Source organism: Biomphalaria glabrata, chromosome 1, assembly GCF_947242115.1.
Source record: "Biomphalaria glabrata chromosome 1, xgBioGlab47.1, whole genome shotgun sequence".
Taxonomy (NCBI): Eukaryota; Metazoa; Mollusca; class Gastropoda; family Planorbidae; genus Biomphalaria; species Biomphalaria glabrata.
In genome coordinates, this window is record NC_074711.1 from 66,951,005 (window position 1) to 66,975,215 (window position 24,211).

The window sequence follows — 24,211 nt, forward strand, 5'->3', positions numbered from 1 at the left end:
GTTGTGCTTTCTTTGTTGATTGCAAACCTTTTTGGAATACATAAATATGCGGCCTTAGAAAGTAGCAAAGACATGTGACATTTGGCGAAATAATGTTCAAATCAATGCAAAGTTTCCTGAGACCTTACAAAAAAAAATGCTATATCGTCTGCTCCGTAAATAAAACTTTTTATTATTACATACTTTTTCCTATATTGCTTTTTGCGAACGATCCTTTTTGAAATCACTGCTAACAATGGACGTAACGCGAGAGGTAAATACCTCGACTAAAGAGAGTATATAAAACTAAATAGCCCAGTGCATTGGCATTGCATGGCTCTACAGGGAAGTTCTAGATAAGGCTTTTTGTATTATACAAGATGTAGCCGTATTGTTTACTTATGGGACAGGTTTGGGCTTTTTAAAGTTTGTATCTTGTTGGGTTTGAATCAAAATTGCATTGTTGAAGTGCTAAGTGCAAATAAACAAATAAATAGTGTAAATAAATCATTAGAAAACTGAAAACTAGAGGGGAAAAAAACCTAGCGCTTTCGAAACTGGACTGTCCGTGCTGCCACCGGGTGGTATCGGCTTCCAAACAAGCGCGACAACTCTCACCCATAGTTTGTCGTCTAACAGCTCGATGGCACCAAGTCCTAACGGGAGGCTGTCACCACACTGGGACCAGCGTCCAATGACACCGCTCCACGGGCTGTCAGTCCAAGTGACTGGCGAGTCGTGAAGCGTGACGTTAATAAAGAAGGCGGAGCCTACGGCTAACTTCCCCCCTCGAATGACGACTCGGTTTGTGTGTCAACTGCTTGAAGGGTTGTGTCTTCACTTGCTTGCGAGATTCCAGAAAAGGAAACAAAATAGCTGTGCATGGGTCTCTGTGCGAAGTCAAATGTTTATATAAAACATAGATAGCAGAATAGGAACAGTGAATAAATTCCGAACACATCCAATATAGATCTAACAGTTTGGAGAATCGGGCTACTATTTCAAATTGCTTCCGTAAGACTAAGGTAAGAAAATAGCTAATAACATTGACGAAATGTGCGCCCCGTCGCAAGGCGTGCTGCTCCCTTATGGTCTGAAGATTCCGTCGCCATATTTCCCGTTCGGACCTGGAGGCAGCTTGTCGCAGGTCCACCTCTCGGCCTTAGACTTTCAAAGGTCGCAACTTAACGATTACAATGTGCGAGTCCAGCTTGGATTACGCAATTACCAAAACACGATGGGTTTATCGCCGTTTCAGGCCTACATCAACGACCCCTACACGCAGGCTTACTTCTACAAGCACGACCCAAGAGCCAGGTTTGTTCATGAAGAACCTAAACCAAGTCACAGCTACATTGGCCTCATTGGCATGGCCATCTTGAACTCAAAGGAGAAGAAATTGGTGCTAAGCGACATTTATCAGTGGATACTGGATAATTATCCGTATTTTCGGACAAGGGGGCCCGGATGGAGGAACAGTATCAGGCATAATCTATCTCTAAATGATTGCTTTATCAAGGCCGGTCGAAGTGCTAATGGTAAGGGCCACTACTGGGCTGTGCATCCAGCAAATGTGGACGACTTTGAACGAGGGGACTTCAGAAGGCGTCGGGCTCAAAGGAAAGTCCGTCGCCACATGGGGCTATCCGTTCCCGATGACGACGACAGCCCCACACCGTCTCCAACGCAGCCGTGGCCTCATCATGACATGGCTCCCGAACATGACCGCGGACACCTCGATACGTCCATGACATTGGGTGACCACACCATGAGAGCGTTCCCCACAGATCCAGCGTCGGAGCATTTGATCATTTCCCATCACGCGTCCAGTTACGGCCCCCTCCCCCTCCATCCAAGAAAGCCCAGCAAGAAAAGGTTGTTTGATGTGGCTAGCTTGCTGGCGCCCGATGACGACGATGAAGTGGTCACACCTAACACCCACATGACATACAGCGACCCACTAAAAGGCGCGTTCATCTCAGGCTATTCCTTGCCGCAAATGTCCGACGATTTGAAATCGGACAGGAGGCCATCCAGCGGTCACTCTAAAGACAGCAGTGGAACCAGTACGTTAAACGACCACGGGCGTGAGGTGACCAGTAGGTCCAGCTGTAGCGGTAAGGGTGACCTTTCCTACGAAAGTGATGACGACATCGACGACAATGAGATTCATGTGACGTCAGGTGAGAACTCTCCTGCTCACGAGATGGATGACGACTGTGATATGGATCATTCCGGTAACTCTGACTTCTTGTCCCGGGACATGAAACATTTTCGTGGCCAGGACTCTAAGAACTACGAACCCATCTCTCACAACCTTACCAACGGTGCTAAACTTGATCGTGCTCTAGATCTGACATCTGCAGTGTCCACCGCGCTAAGCACTGATGTCAAAGATGTTACACCGGACAAATCTGAAGTTAGCCAAAACGCTATGTCTAAACAACCAACTCAAACCAGACAGGATGAGGTCAAAACCAACTATGACAATTTCTTAATTTCTAACGCTCTTTCGGACGCAGGTTTTAAAATGGAGAATAAGCTGAGCGTAGATACAAGCCTGTCCAGAAGCAATACTTCAAACGTAGACATTAAGCTGCCCTTCGACAGCCAATCGAACACGGACAATGGTAAGCATCAAAGTTCTCCAGTGAGTGTATCTAACAACATCAGTGACAAGGACAGTGATGGACATGGACATGTAAGAGAGGAAAGACATGGAAATGCTGATTTGAAAGAAGCGTCCACACACACACCCGAAAGTGTTCAATACTTTCACGCAGAAATGCAAGAGCTGAGACGCCAACGCCATTTTGAGATCGCTAACGGCCTTGTGGACTCGAACCGCAACCAGCTGGAGGTAAGGAGAGCTACGCCAGAAGTCACCAGCCCGATTTCAGACCCTACACGATTATCATCTGCCGAAACGATTCGATGGTCTGACCTGGGCAAAGCTGCTATTCCCAGGGATAGAGCGAGCGCTTTCAGCACACTGGGCATCAGGGGACACCCTCTGTACACTCCATTTCAAATGAGGAACTTTGCAATGCCCCACCACAGGCTCCTGCCCATGGCGCTCCCTGTCAGAACTGGCAATCCGGTGCTGGCGGGGCCCACGGTGTCTCCGTCTATGCAGTTGCTGAAAGGGCTCGAAGCGTACACAAACGGCACTATACCAACCAATTCCAACACAAACTTGAGTAGCCGAACCACTATAAGGGAGTAGAGCTCAGCGTCTGGACCTCAAAGGTAAATACAATCTGATTACTTTCTATTTATAGATTACAAAACTAATACATTTTTTTACTCTAAAATTTTTTTAAATAATTTGGCTTTATAGTTTTTAAATTGTATTTATTAGGGTTGCATTTTTTTTTAAAGATTGCATTTGGTTTAACTTGCATTTAAAATAAGATCATGTTTGTATCATTTAAATAATTGTTATTTCCCATTTCTACTTCAAATAATATTCCTTGCCGCAAATGACCTATAAGTAATATAGGCCAAAGTCTGATTTTGTCCTTTAATAATTAACATCGATTATTTTAAATTAATTAACAATCTTTGGGTATTATTTTACCAAATATGCAAAAGCCTAAGGCTACATTAAAAATTAAATGCATTCTCTCTAGATCTAGTAGGCTAAAGAAGAAATCAATCTGTCATTTCATCTATCTCAGTGATTAGGTTTTTATTTGCACTATATTATTTTGAACATGACTTTTAAATAATTCAAATATATATTTATTGAATTAAATGTAGTAATTAAGTTTTATAAAAATCCTTGCTTTTTAAATAAATATGTCGGGTCTATTTTGTTTCTAGTTTGATGGGCCAGTAAATGAGGAAAAGAGACTACCACAAAACAAAACTAATGCCCTATTTTAATATCTATATAGTATTTACATTTTAAAAAATACAGCTATAACTTAACAAAACACAATATACAGGAAACATAGTGTAGCCTAGGTGTGTATTTGTTAGCAGGTCAGTCGGGCCTATTACTTATGAAACACGCCTCGCCTCGGAAGGTTTATTAAAAATGTCCTGCATCAGTAATGCGATTTCATATAAGGAATACTGTAGTTGTCTTTATTTATTTATTTTTTTTTTAATTTACTTTTGTCTAGTGGACTTTTGTATTAGTAACTAACTAGAGATTTGATGAAGATGTCATTATTTGGCTGTGTTCCTCTCATTACATGAAGCTTGAGATTATGTTTACTTTTTACAATTAATAATTGAATAAAACACAGTACGATGTAATCACACTTGTCATGTTGACATGTTCCGACTAGTAAATAATATATTCAGGGCTGCTCAAATAATATACTTTGAAACTGAATGAAACAAATTAGCAACGCTTGATAGCACATAGTTATTCCTTATTAAAATACTAAACTATGTACTATGTACATTAACATGAAGTCATCAACAAAGTAAATCTTTATTGTCATGAAAAGCAAAGAGTAGATGACAGTGAGCATTTGTACATTTGAAAATCTCTACATTTGAACATTTGTACTTTAGTACTAAATTAGTACATTGGTACCTTGTACTGAAATATAAACTACTTTTCAGCTATTTCTAAAACAAAAATTCTAATGTAGTTTTAAGTGTTGTAAGTTCTATGAACATTAGCCATAACGTAATCTTGCTAATTAAAATGTTGAAAGCAATACCAAGTCTCTTAGTCTTCATTTGTAGAGAGCTAACAATGTTTTGGTCTTTTCCTGTACATGGCATTCAAGTCGTACCCAAAGTTTTATAGCACATTGCCTGCGAGAGTGTTTAGATGGGAAAATGTTTAGATGGGCAAAATGTTTAGAGACAAAATGTTTAGATGGAAAATGTTTAGTTCGAAAAATGTTCAATTAGATGTGACAGTGTTTAGATGTGACGGTGTTTAGATGTGCAAGACTTGTTTAGATGTGAAAGTGTTTAGGTACAAAAGTGTATAAAAATTTTTAGATCGAGTCTCAATTGGAGTGAGTATTTTTAAAATTGTATTTGATTCGATCTGGTTCAAGTGTTCACGTGCATTGAGTCATTTCAAGTAACGGAGACAGGCCAAGGGAGATAAGAACGGGTCCATTGTTGTGAAGTCTGATTGTTGAGGAGTTTGTTTTGGTTTAATTATTCAATCGTTCTTGGCTCAGTTACAGTTCGGTCAGAATAATGTTTTTCTGTGAGGGATTCTAGTGACTATTTGATAGTAGTCAAAGAATGGAACAAACATTTTAATATTAAAGTTCCTGTATTAACTTGAATTTCTTTTTATTCAATTCTGAACACACACAAAATAACTTTAGGAGCCGTGTCATTCTAAAGTAATATTTATATTTTCACATTTCAACACCGTTACATCCTGACACCAAAAAGCAACTTAAGAGAATTATTTCAATGTGTTGATCAATAGTGAGCACTTTCATGTTTAATGGAAAACTTCTAATAATAAATAGCAAGTTGTTTGTGGTGTATCCGGAGTACGGACTAAAGGAGGTGTGGATAAACTATCCACTGATCTTTAAAGTCACGTGATAATCCATTTTTTGAAGCTCTTCTATTTGTAACTTTTATTTAGTTGGCCATTTTGAAGGCCACTATAGCTTCATTGACAGTGTTAGGTTGGTCGTGAAACTCTGCACTACAGAATTAAGCAACATACTTGAAATGTCATGGATACAGTGGACTTGATTTCAATCAGTTTAACTAGACTTTGGGAATGGTAAAACAGATAGGTCTTTATTTTTACCTCTAGGTCTCATTCTATTCCTCTGTCTATCTATCTATCTATCTATCTATCTATCTATCTATCTATCTATCTATCTATCTATCTATCTATCTATCTATCTATCTTGTCGGGGTTGGGTGGCCGAGGGGTAAAACCTTGCTTTATGAGTTCAAATCCCGATTAGGACCCAACTCTAATGAGTACCAGGCATCAGTATGGGAAAATGAAAGACTGATGGTCGTTGTGCTAGCCACATGACACCCTCGTTAACCGTCGGTTATTCCTTTACATTATCATTCATCGTTCTGAAATGGAAAGTTCATTTATTCACTTTTGTGTAAATATTATTTTATTTCCGCTGGCTGAGGTAAACGAATGTATAATTAAATAGGATTCTTTAAAGAGGAAACCAAAAATAAACGTTTTCTAAGATGTCCCATGGAATAAGAGCTCTAGAGCCTACAGTATTGCTTGCTTTATTTTTATAAGCCTGGATTCTGTATTGGAAACTGCTTTTTAACTATACATTCAAGGATAGGTTGACTTTGAAACATACATATCAAACAATGTACAGTGAAAGTGAATATGAAATGATAAGTATATAACGGAACATGATCTACCAAACCAAATAGGTAACAAACCAATTTTCCACAATCCTTGATTTGTTGTGAAAGTAATGAGCATATAATCGTAAAGCTTTTTATATACATTTTACCTTTTTACTTAGCCTATGTATTTAGTTGTATATGGTAAATTATGTTAATACTTTATTTTTCAACGTGTTGGAAATTGATTAGAGGTACTTTTATATTTTAAATTGTTTTAATCTTTAATAATACCACACATGATACATTATGATAATGATGAGTGGGTTTATATATATATATATATATATATATATATATATATATATATATATTCCCACAACAGAAAAGCACACTAATTTCTACATAAGGCGGTGCGCAAAATGTTCAAGTAAGTCTATTAATTATTGAACAAAGAAACATTGGAGTCGAGTGCGGGGATTCCCGATGAAGCCGTGTGTAAAATAAAACGATGTAGTAAACTAAATTTAATTTCAAGACAATTATAGCATGAAGAATTACAACGGCCAAACCAGAGGTTTCATTTTGTGGCCAATTATTTATACATGAATTGTTAAATGTCTAAGAAAATTGTTAGAGACGTCCACCCAGTGCCGACTATCCACCTTTTTGAATATATGAAGAGTTTGCAAACTAATTAAAGGAATAGTAAAAATGGCTACTCTGTACAGGCTCAGTTTATAGTTAGCAACACACGGAATCGAATAAGTACCATTTAACATTGCCCCATACAATTGTAGAGTTAATGAGTTAATCAGTTCCTTTTAATGTAGAATTGAATTTCAAGATCCGAGGCTTCAAAGTAGTCGTTTTATGAAAGGAAACGCCCCTCCCTTTTTTTAAAAAATAGTTTAGAAAAAAAATTATTTGTTAAAATTAAAAAAATATTTTTTCTGATGAAAAAGAAGTTATAAAATAAAAATGTGTGGCTCTCTGCTTGCAAAAAAAAAAAGATTATAAAAAATTATGTTTAAAATTTATTTAAATGTGTATTAGCAAATAAAATGCAAATAGACAATTGCTTCTTTTTTGAAAACTGCCAGATGGAATGAAACTGATGCGGAAATAAAGTATTCAATGTACACAGTATGTATATTCTAGACGAATCTACTATCAACTCACTCTGTCTGACTGATACAAAACTTGTACACGCTATTTCTCACACTTATCATTCTCGAATTGAAAGAATCCTGGATAAGCAAATATATAGATCTAGTACATCTTTTCATATTCTAATGCTAAGCCTATAGATCTACACTTAGAAGATGATTTGCAAAATGTTCCTGAACATTCATTTATTAAACTCTTCAGTTTGAAATTTCCGAAAGATGTAGTCATTTCAAGAACGCGATAGTCCTTTCAAAACCGATGTTGGATAGGCCTATAAACCTAGATTTTGATCTCTAGCCAAATTTAAATTTATTTATTTTTTTACTGGAAAAACGATGAGGGTCAAACTAGAATATTCTCCGTGAGGCCAACGAGCTAGTGATTCTTTTCTCAGCATTATACATCAACTGTTAAATTTCTAGAAAAATTGTTAGAGCCGTTTTTGAGATTAGCTGTCCAGGTTCCTCTAAGAAATTCTGACTTACGTATTGTAATAACTTTGAATTATGTCATTGACGATTAATGTCTACACATCACGTGTATTTTCAATTGAGCTATTGTGTTATTATGTTGTAGTTTACCGCCGCTTGAGGTATTGTTACTACTATTATGCCAGTGTCCGGTCCTAGATCTGTCGTTCTGTGGCACTACAAGGGTCGAGAAATAAACTTCATTTTAGTCCCATTATTATTATTATCATTCTTAATTTATTATTATTATTTGAAATACAAGTGTCAACCAACCAACCATGCACTACATTTTGATAAAACTTTAGCGTTTAATAATTTAAAAAAAAAAATAATAATAATTCAGGATTCTGTCCAAATAAAAAGGAAAGTTTAATTGATAAAAGTTTGAACTTGTTTTTTCTGCCTTTTCTTATTCTCGGATCAGGTTGAAACTTTGCGCAATCATTCATTGTACATGAGAAGACATGAATCAATAAAAAAAAAATTAGTTAATTAATTATTGGCGATTAATTATTTTGTTTGATATCGAAATAAGGGGAATAAATGCTACACAATGTGAGAGATTTGATTGTATAGGTGGATTTCATCCCCTTGTTCTGTTTTGATACGTTTTCTCTCCATCTTATCATTCTTGGATCAAGTAAAAAATTTGTATAATTCATAGTCTATGACAATACACGAATTAATCCAAAAATTAATCAATTAGTTAATCAATTATTACTCTGTAATTAATTTTGTATTATATAGCGAAAGAGGAGCTAAACCCTGCTATTTTCAGATCAATGCCAGTAATTAGTGCTTCTGTCCCTAAAGCTTTGTTTTTAAAGTCATCCTTTTTTTTTATTTGTTTCTTCTGTTTGAAAAATTGAATTAAGAAATATGGAAGAAAGAAGAGCAGTAGACTGACAGTAGATAAAGAAATGTGTTTGTGTGACAGAGAGAGAGAGAGAGAGGATGGACTTTTTTTTTAGGGGTTCTTCATGGGCGTAGCCAGGATTTTTTTTCGGGGGGGGTTTTGGGGGGGTGAATTTCCCCCCCCCCCCGATCCCCCCCTCCCCCCCCCCCCCGGGAAAAAAATTATATGTATTTATGTGTGTGTGTACATAATCTTTATTACATTCTGACCCTTCATTCTTTCGGAAGACGTTTATTGTGCCCTAGAATAGGTTCTTCCAAGAGTTAGTGAAAAAATTGTAGATTCCCCGACATTACTAGCAAAGGGGTCTGGGGGAGCGCTAGGAGCTCCACCAGAGCGGGGCGAAGCCCCGCCGCCAAGCACTATTTCTGATATTGAAAACCAACAAAATGCATATTCTGAGGTATCTACAGTGCATTTTCCTGCTATTAAAAAGTTCTATTTCAAAAACCTAATGTGCTATTCTTACTGACTTAGACCCTCCCTCGTCGTTCGGCGCATTTGCCATCAAGCTGTTTCCATAAAATTGTGGACTCCCCGCCATTACTAGCAAGCCCCGCCGCCAAGCACTATTCTGGTATTAAAAGCCAACAAAATGCATATTCTGAGGTATCTACAGTCCATTTTAATGCTATTAAAAAGTTTTATTTCAAAAACCTAATGTGCTATTCTTACTGACTTAGACCCTCCCACGCCGTTCGGAGCATTTGACGTCAAGCAGTTTCCATAAAAATCTGTCACTGGTAATGTCTGAAGCCTCTTCCCACCTACCATGAGGGCCTCTATGAATGAGTGGCGTCAAGTTGTACTAGGATATCATTGCAACTCTTCTTATGCGTAATTCATTTTGTCGGAGAACATGTCCCGTAAACCTCATGCGTCGTTCTCTCACAATCTTACTAAGGGGTCGACTCCCAGTTCGGCAAAGGATTTCCTTGATTTAGATCCGATCTCTATAACTGACTCCTGAAATCTGTCTTAGCCATCTTTGTTGAGCTATATTTAGTGTTTTTCGATTTCGGTAGATGACTATTCACTGCAGTTTATTAATGGAGCCCTGCCACTGGTAACAATGTGTAACCTCTCTTGAATACGCTCTTGGAATTAAGTGACTGTAGTTTGCTTTAGATTTTATATCGAAAAAGAGAAGTTTTATCAACAAAATCTTCTGTTGGGGGTTTTCCACCTCAAAATGCTCTGTAGGGAAATCTTAGACTCAAAACCATCTGGAGGGGTTTTAAACTTTAAAAAAAAAGCCATCTGTAGAAGAAACTCAAAACCCCCGATTGGCTTGGCTACGCTCAAATAATTTTAGTGTGTAATTTGCTTTTTTTTTATATTGAAGATGTATTTTTAGCACCAAACCCCTCTGAATGGGGGTTTAAACTCAAAACCCCTTTCGGCAACGCTCATAGCGTTTTGAGTGCGTAATTTGCTTTTTTTCTTACACTGAAGATGGCGGGGGGTTTAAACTCAAAACCCCTTTGACTACGCTCATATATTTTAGAGTGAGTAATTTTCTTTTATTTATATTGAAGAGGTACTTTTTAGCTTCAAACTCCATTGGAGGGGAGTTTAAACTCAAAACCCCATAGACTACACTCATAACATTTTTAGTGTATAATTTTCTTTTTTTTATTATTAAAAAGAGGTATTTTTTACCTTCAAACCTTCAGTTTAAACTCAAAACTGAGTCAAAACCCATTTAGCTACGCTCATAACATTTTGAGTTTGTAATTAGCTTTTTTTATATTAAAGAGGGGGTTTATCGTAAATTTTAGACGGGGTTTTAAAATCAAAATCTTCCTTAACTGTGCTCTTGGAATTAGGGGATTTTCGTTAGCATTTTTTTGTTTTGTTTTGTTTTATAGAAGAGGGGGAGTTAACTGCAAAAACCCCAGGTAGGGGGTTTAAAACTCAAAACCCCTGGTAGGGGGTTTTAAACTCAAAACCGCTAGTAGGGTTTTTTAAACTCGAACCGCTCTGGTAGGCGTTTTAAACTCGAACCCCCCTGGTGGGGTTTTTAAACTCGAACCCCCCTGGTAGAGGTTTTTAAACTCGAACCCCCCCTGGTAGGGGGTTTTAAACTCAAAACCCCTTTGGTTGTACTAGGGCAATTGATGGTTTAGTATTAAAATCTCACCTAAAATAAACAAAATCAAAGCAAAAAATCAGTCACTAAATTCCGACTCCCCCCCCCCCCAAGGGGGGGATTTCATTTCGGGGGGGGTTTGAACCCCAAGAACCCCCCCCCTGGCTACGCCCATGGGGTTCTTATATATTATAATTCTAGGAAGGTGAATAAAAGAAATATTCCAAGTCTTACAGAGAACATTGAAACATTTTAAAAGTTGTTTGAATCACATGTAACAAACGTGTTTACTCCTTTAAAAAGACTTGGTGAAAATAACATTAGTTCTAAATGTAATGGTTCTGGTCTAGAAGTCGGTCTCTGAGAGCCATTCTGTCGAGGCGACACTTACAGCAGATGTGCTAAAAGCCAGCCATCCTAACTCACCGTTCTAGTTACCGCGTTCACCGGAGTTAGGTCATAGAGAGCTGGAGATAGACACTCAAATATGTAAATGTGATTGTAACACAAAAAAAAAGCACTAGCTTATATCTCCCACGAGATAAATGATCTAGATATGGAACTAAGTTTTGTAGAGTGTCAAACTGCTTTGTTCCTTGTGACAAGCGACACATACGTGGTCGTTGTTTAGAAATACAGTCAACAAACGAGTCACACAAGAAAAATCAATAACTACAATTAGATTTTTCTGTTCGTTGGCAGGCCAGGCAATGACGGGGAAATAAAACTTGGTTAGTAGAATAGTTTCTCCTGTCTCGATGCAATCCATTGTTTTCTCGTTTTGTCATTCATAGCATGAAATTAAGTTTTAAAACAGACTGCAGCAAATTATAATTCTCTTTAAAAAGCTTAACATTGATTTGTATAATTTGCAGACGATAACTTTTCACTTAATTGAAGCTATTTGATACCAACCTTTTATTTCACTCAAGAACAGACGTTCACTATTTGCTAAATGCTAAGATCTGGTCTGTGTATATAAATTGTAGGCATTTTTCAGATGAGATTACACTTTAGAAGCAATTCATTGCCATGCTTTTCAATCAGAGTTATAATGAAGCTCTAGAAACGAATCTCTTTCTCAAAACACTGAGTCACTGATATAGCGTACAAAACATTAATTGCCGTTTATGGTGTTAGTGATCTTAATCATGTCAAACTTGTCTACACATGAATATACAAAGCAACAAACCCAAACTTAAATTGAAACTCTCATTTTTCTCAATGTATATTTAGTGTTAGGTGCTCATTGCTAATGAATAGCATAGACCAGTTGATAACCTCCGTTACGTATCCCAACAATCACTTAGATCTAAGGCTTCACTCTACGTTCCATCTGTCTGGAATGAAGGATTCCTGGAATTGAGAGATACATCAAAAAGATTTCTAATTAATTTCAAAATTGCAATTTTTTCCCATTTAAATAAAATTGTATTGTGAAACAAAGTATTTGGGAAGTTACAGAAAGAAAAATTAAATTAACTGGCTCGTACTTTAGAGAAAAGGAATTCATACTAAATTATTTTTAAAAAACTAATCGATATATAGATCTATTTATATTGTACCAGTGAAAGTCTGGACTAGTTCAGATCACATTGAGACATTGTTTTATCGTTTACTGTTACAAAAGTAAAAAGCTGGACAAACATTTTTAGTTTTTTTAAAGGTTTTATTTTTTTCTTTGTTTGTGTTGAAAAATTAGCTATTGAATTTTATTATCGCTGCATTGGTAATAATGTATTTTTACTTTGAATTTGATATTTCAGTTCTGCCTACAAAGTAGTTGATTGAAACAAATAATGCAGAAATGTCTAAAACATATAAAAATGTTAGCATTACGGAAATAGTATTTCTCTACGAGACAAACATATATATATATATATATATATATATATATATATATATATATATATATATATATATATATATATATATATATATAAGCAATAACAACTATATATAACAAGTCCAACAAGAGAAACAATAACTAAACATAAATCAAACAATACTATATACATATATATATATATATATATATATATATACATCAAATAAAACAAAATCGCAAGCCTTCAATTATACCAACAAAAAACTCAATAACTCAATCCATAAAAAAACAATCCATAGCAAATGCATAACAAATCCAATGATAGTAACAATACTAACAAGAATATTTTTAGACTATAAATTATAGAATATTCCGAACATGTGGCCCGCATATTGTTGAATGTGGACACATTGCATGTTGTGTCAGTTTGTCATCATCTCACACTATTGTGTGTGTGTGTGTGTGTGTTTGTGTGTGTGTTGGAAGGGGGGGGGCAACATGCTAAGCGTGTCCGTTACGCTCACTAGAATAGATTACAATGATTAGCAGGAGGGTATTGTATTGTCTGTGTGTGGTGTGTGTAGTGCTTATTCACTATTTATCACGAGATAGCCAGTGAGGGGTAGGGTGAAAAAACTAAGTGTTACTGATTTGATTGGAAATCTCACGGGAAAAGAAAGCGCGAACAAGATTTCTAGTTTACACTGATTATTAACAAAAAAACAAAACAAAAAAAAACCTAGGACCTATGTCACTACATTAAAAAAACTGCACAATGACTCCGAGTCATTATTGTTTATTATGACTAAAGTATCTGTTTTTATGGCCTACGGTTAACGAAGGTGTCATGTGGCCAGCACAACGACTAACCGTCTTTACTTTCCCAAAGTATGTCAGCGTTATATCACCTGCTCTTAGATCACAAAGTCTGAAAGGGGAACCTTTGCTGTTTAGTAATGGCCGAAGAATGCTCCAAATGACACATTTTAATAAAACAAAATGGATTCTACTTCTTAAAGACAAATCAAGGATCTTTCTGTTCAGCAGCCAGGCATTATTAAAACAACATTTTGTTTTGACATTGTCTCTTTTAAAAACAACAGCGCTATTACGCCTGTATGTTCCTAATGAAATAGTGTCATAAATAATAATGCGACTTTTTTTCTTTATTCATGTTCCACAATTACTATCTACTTTAGAAAACCAGTTCTCAATGACATTTTTAAACATTTGTTTGTCTAAACAGAATGTATTTCAAATGATGTCAAATGATGGATTCTTGAAAGTGTAGTATTAAAGTTTTTATTTTTAAAAATAAATAATTCCTAATTATTTATAAGAGATTTTCATGTATGGTTAACAAACTCTAAATAGTTATCTTTTTCGTGTGTCCAGTGTACAGAATAAAGGCAGTGTTGATTATTTTTTCAAAGCGTTGTCGTTTATAGCTCATTTTCTAGTTGGCAACAGTGAGGTTCAATTTAGCGTCTTATGTTTAGTTGAGCGTGGAAGTGCCCACTAAAACTATAATAATGATAGATTATTAAACAATGAAAACTGAAAAAAAGAGTTACAATGCACTTGAAATTATAGATGTTCTCTGTGCACTAAATGAATGGAAAGATAGATTCAATACATATAAGTTACTCTCAGTTGAAGATACGCACGGTTAACGAGAAACAAATGTAAAAAAAACAACACAAAAAACAAGGTTACAAAAACAGTTTGTGTGTAAACACAAACTCAAAATCGGCCCCCGGAGTGATCCACCCAGGCAGGTAAAAAAGGCTGGTTTCAATATTTTCAAAAAGAATATCAGAATGAAATTCTATCAAAGACAAATGACAGAGAAGAATGGAGAATATAGGTTGACAGATCTTGTGTGGTGCCCCAAGGGATCGGTGAATGTGATGTTATACGTGAATTGAGTGAAATGTGTGTCTTATAATGTATATCTAATTGACCTCAATGTTTTGTAAAGGGTCAATCTCTTATTCCTAAAATAAATTCCTTTCAAGTGTCCAATAGTTGTAGAGTGACCCTGCAGTTCACGCGATAATATAAAAAAAAAACTACTTATTAATTGATGTTTTAAATTATGTCCAACTTATATGCATACTAAATAAATTTTTTCTCTTTAAAAAAAGTAACCTTTTTTTTTTTTTTTTTTTTGTAAATGTAGTAATTAGTATGACAGAACTTACAGAACTTAGCAATACAAGTGTAAAAAAATGGTAAATGGATAGCTCCCTTAATAAAGATCCTCCAGTGTTTGTTACTATTAATAGTGAATAGTTGTAAAGGTGTTGTATTTTTATGAAAAAAATGCTTGTATAAGTGATTTTAAAATTAGATTTTTCGCTTTCAGAAAAGAAAAAAGTAGCCGTTGCATCAGAACTTTGAATAATCTAAAATAATATGATGTCGGATTTTCATTATCTTTTCTAGTTTACGAGATCTAAACGGGACGGACGGACGGACAGACTGACTGACGGACGGACGGACAAACATTTCACACAAAATTAATAGCGTCTTTTTATTTTTTAGATCTAGATCTAGTAATTGATTATCAAAAACACACACAAAATATCACAATTTAGTGTTGCATTCAGTCTTTTGATAAAGAAGATTATATATCTAAAAATTGCAAAATAATAATTATGAGACGAGAGTTTGATGTTCATTTACTAGATCTAGATTTGAAAATTAAATTATATGTTACATAGGTTAGGGTTAAAAAAAAATAGCCTCTATTTACTTTAACTACTTTACAAAACAACGCCTTGATCCAACTTTCTAAAAAAATTTTCACGACATTTTTTGTAGTGTCCATGTCCAGTCTAGATATAGTATATATAAGTCTATGGGTATATACTTCATGAAATACATAGCTTATAAAAACTTCCGATATTCCATTTTTGGCGCGGATGCGCCTAAAAGCCAGCTATTAATAGTTATTCGCCATTAATGGAAATTGATTGGTTTATGTAAATTTGTAAATGTAACGACAATTTTTGTTTTGTTTTGTTTTGTTTCATTGGCCCTACATAATCCAATTTTAAACATCTGGTTCACTGACTCGAGATTTTTATTAACGATTCCCGGGTAAGGAAATATGGCGCGGTGGAGGGGGGTTGGGTGGAGCCTAGTCGAGGAGATGGACATTTAAAAATAGAGATGGGGGGGGGGCTATTTAAAATTTGAAGGAAAAAAACTTCGCCAAAACAAAATCAGATCTGAGCTACAATGACACAAAATAATGATAACGAATCAAAACAAAATTTTGTATAAAATGTGTGTGTTTGTTTGTGTATGAATGTGTTTGTTTGTGTATGAATGTGTTTGTATAGCTAGGACATTGTGGTTATGTATGACACAGAAACAACAGAAGTAGTTAAACATTGTTTAGATCTAGATGGTTACCGTTAAAGTATTAAAGTCCTTTGATTTGTGTGTGTGTATGAGAGAGAGAGAGACAGAGAGAAAGAGAGAGACAGAGAGAGACAGAGAGAGACAGAGAGAGACAGAGAGAGAGAGACAGAGAGAGAGACAGACAGAGAGAAAGAGACAGAGAGAGGGTCCAATGACCCCTTTCTCTTTGCTCATCTCACTCATTAAACCGCCTGTTTCCCCACCTCTAATGTAGAGACGAAATTACACCTAGTTAATGTTTGCTGATCAAATCCACCAAGACTGGGTGGGACACAAAATAAAAAAAAACTTAGATCTAGTTCTTTCCTTTAGACTTAACATTTCACAGCCATTAAAACAGAATGATCTTATATAGTCGTGACAGTGTCAAATCTCGGAACGTCCAGATATCACGTGACGTTACAACTTGTCAATAGCAGACTAACAATTAACTGTCTAGATCAACCCTGTCCACAGATGCTTCAGAATGCGCCATCAGCTTTGACAGTTATATAGGGGACTGAAATCCTCAAATCTATCACTTCAATGAATGTGCTCTCCCAGGCCGGGCATTAGTGGGCACTTGAAGTATTAATTAATGACACATTTCAACAAAAATAGCAACACGTGCCTCAACTCGTGATCTTCAGTGCGAGGATTTACATAATTTTCAAAGTTAATTGTTCTCAACATTTATACCAAACAAACAACAGATTGTGTAGATTCTTAAGCATTTTGTTGTTATTGCTGCTTTGTAGTAGACACATGTGTAAATATATTTAAAAACAAGAACAAAAACTGAAATATTTTATACATAAAAATTCTTTGTTTTCTCCTGTTTGCACCAACCTTTTTTCTTTTACTATAAGGAAATCTCTTTAATTAAACATTTAGCATTTTTAATCCATTTAGTCAAAGCCGTGTTAAGTAAGCTTACAATTTTAAAAACAAATATTTTTCTTTGTAGATTATTGATGGTAAATAATCGCAATGCGAACAGAAATATAATTCAATATTTGTTTGATAGATTTGTTGTTTTTTTCATCTGAAATGTATTTTGTACACTGATGTGAAGCTTCTATTAAAATGCAGCGATTTATTAACACAGACATTTGGTATGCTGTAGACATGTACACTGAGTGATTCAATGTGATTAAATGTTCTAGTTTCTTGACGAGCAGTACTCTAGACTAGAAAAATGTTCTTTTTGTTTGCTTCCAAAACAATTTAATTACGGAATACACTTTTATGATAAAGTCATGTCAAGTTTAAATACAATCATTTCAACTCATTGACTAGAATTAACTCTTTGATTTGGTGTCAACAGTAGACTACTTCTAGTTTCTATCTGTTGTTGCTGTCAAATGCTATTGTACAATTGTAGGATATTCTTTCTTTATGATGAAACAAAATCAACCATCTGTTTTAAATTCAGCGTTGTTGTTATAATTTATTGCGATATTGACCTAACCCGTAACCATTATCCCATAATGATAGAAGCAGACAATTATATATCCACGCGTTCGACTAAAATGTGACAGTTTTCACAAATTCGCTCGCAATGAAAAATGTACTTCATTCCAAATGACCAAATTGTGAGCTCCCAAAAAAGACCTACAGAGACTTTAATTTGTTATCTTTAAAGTCCACGCTTTTGCAATAATGTTGTTATTTTTATTGTTTGTTGTTGTTGATGCAACCTTTACTGGTAACACTTGGTAGCTTTTAAGGTGAAGCCAAGTATTAGAATTTACAAAAAAAAAATGAGACTTACTTACTTTGTACATAAACAGACCCAACCTTGCCTTGTTTGCGGCCGGTTTTTAAAGCTGAGATGCTGGGTCGAGTTTCGTTAAAGGGAAACAAAATTCGTTGTAGTCCCTTTATCAGTTTCCACTGAGGAATTTTCTGGTGATGTGGCAGGTCTGCAGCAGTACCGCCCTCTGACAGGCAAGGAGAATGTTCCTAGGAGTGTTTAGGGCCTTGAAGGTATCTGTGAGGTCATTTGTTATTATCCCCTCGGTTGATATAACAATGGGGTATATTGTTGTTTTAGATAATTTCCATAAATGCTTAATCTCCAAGCCAAGGTTCCCATATTTTCGTTATTTTTCCAGCTCAGTTTTTTTTTTTTTTAAATTATGAGATAGTGGTACGGCGATGTCAATAATGGTAGCGGCCTTTTCTTTTTTATCGATGAGCAGCAGATCAGGGCGATTAAAATCAACCGTTTTGTCGGTCAAAATAGATTAAACCATCCTAAACGTCGTCCCCTGTAGGGACACTGGGGGAAGGGGAGGACTGTGATGTGCAAACGTTTTTTGAAGCAGGCCATAAAAAGTATTAAACTATTTAAAAAAATTTAGACCGATATAAAATGAATTAATAATTCATGTTCATAAACAATGATGACTCCACAGTATGAAGCCGCGAGTGTTTTGCTAAGAGTTGTTCAAAGATTGGTTCAAAGTGAGACGTGTCCCTCTGTGACTCTATTGCTGACACCGGATTTGTCTAAGTTTCACTCTAGAATAGGAGAAAAATAAATGCTTAGAGAAATACGAAGATTCCAATATTGAACACATTTTTAAGCCTATTACATCAGATATAAAGAACTTTACAGAACGAACTTTAATTTTCAAGCATTAAGAAATAAACATTGTTTTGCATGATTTTTAGATTAAAGCTGAATGAGTTTAATTACGTTGCAGGTTAGGTTTTACCTTCCAATTCCTCAGAAGTTACAATAAAACGATCCAAAGATTTTCACGAGAAACTAAACAATGTCAAGGACGCTATCGTAATTTCATGGTCACGGTTTGAATTGCTAATAAGAAAACCGAGGTTTCTTTTAAATATTTATGAACAACATTTTCCACCTCCAGTAATCTTTAAAATCAAGACATTCTGAATCAAGTCTACCTGTTCACAATACCTCTATTCAAGACAGAACCTCATGGAACCTTCAGGAATCTGCATGCATGGAACCTACCGCGGATCTCAAAAACAGCTCTAAAGATTATTCCTAGAAAGTTAGCAGTTGCTGTATATCGCTAATACTAACTCGTTGGCCACATGGGGAAAACTCTGGTTTGACCGTTATAATTGCTCAAAGTAAAAAAAAAAAAATGAAACTATGGCTTGAGAACTAGACTTAGATCTTAGAGGCAACATCGGTTTTGAAAGGAATACCGTGTTCTTGAAAAATTATCGCGTTCGGCAATTTCTAAATGCAAGGCATTATTGATTCAAGAGTTGAATAAATGTTCAGGAAAAACGTTCGCATCGTTTTCTAAGTCTAGATTTAAAGCCTATCATTGGAATTATTCAATAATAATATTTAAAAAAAAAACATGGCGTAGTCAGCTGTAGTGTACCGATATTATGCAATAACTGTGTACATTGAAAGTTACTTTGAAAGATTATCTAAAAGCTTCACTTCTATTTTTTACGTAAATCTAATATACATTAGGCCTACATCTAGATCCTAGATCTACGGAGAGATCTTAAAGAGTTCTGAATTAGAAGTCTAGGTCAAGTGTAAAGTGTTAGATCTAGTTGTCCAAATTCCCTAATGAAAATACCAATCTCACAAATATGAGTTGGCCATTGGCCGAATTGGTAACGTCGTTCGGTCAAGAAGGTGACGGGTTCAATAACCAGTATAAAGAAAAATATTTTGAAAAAATATTTTATTATATTTTAAGTTATAGAATGGAGGTATGACTTTTTAAAAAAAAAATGTATTTCCTAACTGTATTTCTCGTTTTAGATGTGAAATGTAGTCTGAGAATGCACAAACACTAGTCACGTGTGTTATTTTGCATTTTAAACAGCATTCAATTTGCATCAGCTGATACGTGTAAACTGTGTTTACTGCCTAGTTGATGCAACCAGTAGCGCGTCATACATAAATAAAACCATAATATTTTGACCTGTAAACCTAAAATTTTATATCGGAGGTGTCATTTTGATTTTCTATTGATATTTATTAACTATGTGAATACGTGAAAAAAAAAATCTGATAAGATAAACACATTTCCAGGCCAACTTTATCAGATCTCATCTTATCTGTCTCGTGAATTTTGTCGTAGGAGGCGCTGTGATAGTTCGTGTCACCAAATCTCGTCACTCTTCTCGGTCACAAGCGGTTCTTAGCAGAAGATCTAGAGAGGCCCGGTCCTTTCTTTCATGTCTATCACATCAAATGACACTGAAAATAACATGCACTAACTTTTTTTAGAAGTTCGTATATAACATGCACTAACTTTTTTTTAGAAGTTCGTAAATTCTTTCCATCTAAAACCAGTACTCACTACACATCATTCTTGTTTTGTGGTGCCTAAAAAAAAGAAGTGTTACATAACAGTGATAACACTGCATTCCACTCTCGCCTTTTATTGATAAGTCTTTACGTACTGCATCCTATTTCAAACACTACGTATTGCAACCCTTCACACTCTAGTCCTACCTTTTCTTGGTACTACCGTCTACGCACACGCTACCTATTATAGTACACTCTGGTGCTTGGTATGGAGTGTTGAGTGTGTGTGTGTGTGTGTGTATGTGTGTGTCTAAGGTGATGAAATAGAAAGAAAGTATTTATTTGTTTGTTGAAGAGAGCATTCATTTAATGTTCGTCTAGTATGTCTAGGAGAATGATGCAACATAAGTGGCACTATCGTAAGCTGGGTTAGGTAGGCCTGACGACTCTAGGATGCCAGAGTGTAAAGACGTGGTTTTATAGTGAGTTAGATTTGGTTCAAATATACGTTGATTTCATTGCATCTCAAGTTACATTTGTTTGTGGTAAAATGTATATTTACTTTTGTTCACAAAGTAGTTATTGAAATTATTTCAAGTTTTACAAGTTAAAATATAATAAGTCAAGAGCGGTTTAGTTGTCTACCAGCAGTCTGGTGCTACAAGTCAACGACCGTTAACAGCAGCACTACATATTATAGTACAATCTGGATGCTATTTATCATTGCATACACTGAGCGGTAAAGCGCTTAGCTTCCGAACCGAGGTCACGGTTTCGACTCCAGGTGAAGAGTGGGATTTTGATTTTGGGATCTTTTGGCGCTTCTGAGTCCACCCGTCTCCAATGGGCACCTGACATTAATTAAGGAAAGCAAAGTCATTGTGCTGGCTGTTAACCGTGGACCTTTTCATCATCTGCCCTATAGATCGCAAGGTCTGAAACTTGACTTTTACACTGCTGCTACTTATTACTTTACGTTACGTGAAGTTTGTATTTCTCTCTATACATTATTTAATACAGCCTCCTTCGTCTCCTAAACACTTACCGCTGTGTTTTAAAACCCATACTCTATGTTGTTGTTGGTGTCTTCATGAATATTGTACCAGTCAAATCTGCAACGTCTCGGCAAGGCTCTGTTGTTGGACTCATCTGGCTCATCAGATAGTCATGATCAAGTTTCCGGTTTAATCCCATGACTCTAGCATTGTTTACAAGCGGCGTGAAGCCTTCTTGCTGTTAATATGTATAATTTACACTTTGGTCATGAACTCGGCAGATGAGTTGTTTATGTTAAAACAGAGCAAAGGGAGATAACGGCAAACAAGGGAACTAACAAATAAAAAGAAAACTGGTATCATTCTCGCCACCATAACGGCGCCTGTAGCCAAAAGAGATGATATCTAGGTACATATTTTGTTTGAGAGATGCAGTATTGATTCCGAAGTCCCTCCGCCCCAGACACAAACACTCACACACCAGACCATGCGCTCCCTTTCTCCCTGGAGGATGAGGTGTATGTCTCTAATGTATGCGGGTGTGTGCGGCCTGTGTGGGTGTGGGGACAAATAAAGGAGGGCGGGGAGGGGCGAGAAATCTCCTGTGTCACGTGTCTCCTTGTGTCTCTTAGATGCGGAGTGATTGAGATTATTATCTGGGGCGAGGGAGGGGTAGGGGGCTGTGTTTCAAAAAAGGGAGAGCATCCTAAACAAAACCTCCCAACCGGATGACGGTAATTGCGGTCCCACTAGACAAGTAGGACGTAGCCCATTCGTGAGTAGTAACGGCCAATGGAGGACAGGGTCAGTTTTAGCATGTAATAAATGGTGAGAGCACAGGACTTAACACTCATTATATGTTGGTCAAAGTTTTTATAAGCTGAATAATATATATATATAGATAGATAGATAGATAGATAGATAGATAGATAGATAGATATGGATAGATAGATAGATATGGATAGATAGATATGGATAGATAGATATGGATAGATAGATATGGATAGATAGATATCGCTATGTATGTTCGACACATTTTTTAAACATAATACAAACAGACATCGTGCTATTTAAGATTATGATGATAACGATAATAATAATAATAATAATAATAATTACAATAAGGAGGTACTGTTAAAGGGGCTACAATGAATTTTGTTTCCCTATAACGATGCTCTACTCTGAAAGTGACAGAGAATGCAAATTAGTTCATTTTACAAATAATAATAATAATAATAATAATAAAATAATAAAAGAAATCCCTTATTTATCCATAAGTGAATTCAATCTACAATCGCGCATTATACAGAATAACTGAACATTATTCATTACAAAAAATAAACTTTTAAAAACATGAAATATAATGTACATTCATTAGACGATAGCTAAAGCAATACAGGCAATTTTACCCTTACTTACTTCATCGCTAAGTGAACAGAAAAAAATGTATATCTACATTTTATAACAAAGCTTATATCAACTCCGTCCGTCTGTCTGTCCGTTTGGTAAAATGTTTGTACACGTTATTTCTCCCACACCCAGTCTTGGATCAAGCTTAAAATTTGCACTATTATCTCATTTTACCTGACAAAACAAATCATCAATAAAAATAAATTAACCAATTAGTTAATTAAAATTATTGTTAATCAATTATCTTGTTTGTTATCTCGAACAAAGGAAAGACATTGTACTTGATTGATGTGGTGGTATAAGTTGAATTAGTCCCCTTTATACTTTCTAGAGAGAAAATGTTGAAACAAAAAATATCTATGAAAGTTCTATTTTTATAAGCACAACTACCCAGGCACTATTGTAAGCGTATCGGCCACTGGTCCAGAGGAGTAATCTTTAGGGATCTCTAGGGGCGTACACCCAGCTCTAATGGCTACCTGACATTAATTGGGGAAAAGTAAAGGCGGTTGGTCGTTGTGCTGGCCACATGTCATCCTCGTTAACCATGGACCACAGAAACTGATGACCTTTACAAGATCGATTCACAGACCTATAGATTTGTATGTAGGCCTACATAAACTCTTTTTCAAGCTCTAATGGAAGTCGCCCCAATCAATCTTTTCTTTCTTAGAAAAGTAATGATCTTCAGTTTTCAAAGTTTTGAAATAATGCAAAATCATTTCTTGGATTTTCTTTAGAATGGGCTATTAATCACAAAAGTATATATTCACGCAAATAAATGAAACAAAGCCATTTCCTGTTAGTTTCCATTGAGATAATGTTACAAAAATCCTAGATCGAAATAATTCATGTCTGTTGATTTTAATCATCTTATGTACATTGAAATATATTGATTACCTAGATCTTTCTAGATTATGTATCTAAAAATTGCAAAATAATAATTATGAGACGAGAGTACTCTTATTTTTGATGTTCAATTACTAGATCTAGATCTAAAAATTATATGTTACATAGGTTAGGGTTGAAAAAATCAACAACTATACTTCTTATAACTACTTTACAAAACAACGCCTTGTTTAAATTTTTGAAAAAAAAATTCACATTTTTTGTAGTGTTAAAAAATCTCCATGTCCAGTCTAGATATCTATATGTATATATAATTCTCTTCTTCCCTCAACAATTTAAACGAGTAGTAAGGAGCAAAGGAAAGATCACTCTGCGGATAGTCCACGAGTAAACAAGAAAGGGAGGGGGAGGGAGAACACGTAGTCACAACATAGCGGGGCAGGACCGTTGTAATATCACTCTTTTTGTTTTTTTCATTTCTACCTCACGTTAAAAAAATAAGGGGGGGGGGGGAGTAATCTATTCTGTAGTAACCTTCGAAGTGACAG

At 35.6% G+C, this 24,211-nt stretch overlaps 1 protein-coding gene across 1 annotated transcript in view; it reads left to right on the forward strand.

Moving 5' to 3' along the window:
• The first annotated feature begins 823 nt into the window (after positions 1–823).
• The window catches only part of LOC106074974 (uncharacterized), a 36,372-nt gene continuing 12,984 nt past the window's right edge, over positions 824–24,211 (forward strand). The window contains exon 1 of the mRNA XM_056009392.1: positions 824–3,228. Coding sequence (XP_055865367.1) covers positions 1,034–3,205 — 2,172 coding nt within the window. The 5' untranslated portion in view covers positions 824–1,033 and the 3' untranslated portion in view covers positions 3,206–3,228. The remainder of the gene's footprint in view (positions 3,229–24,211) is intronic.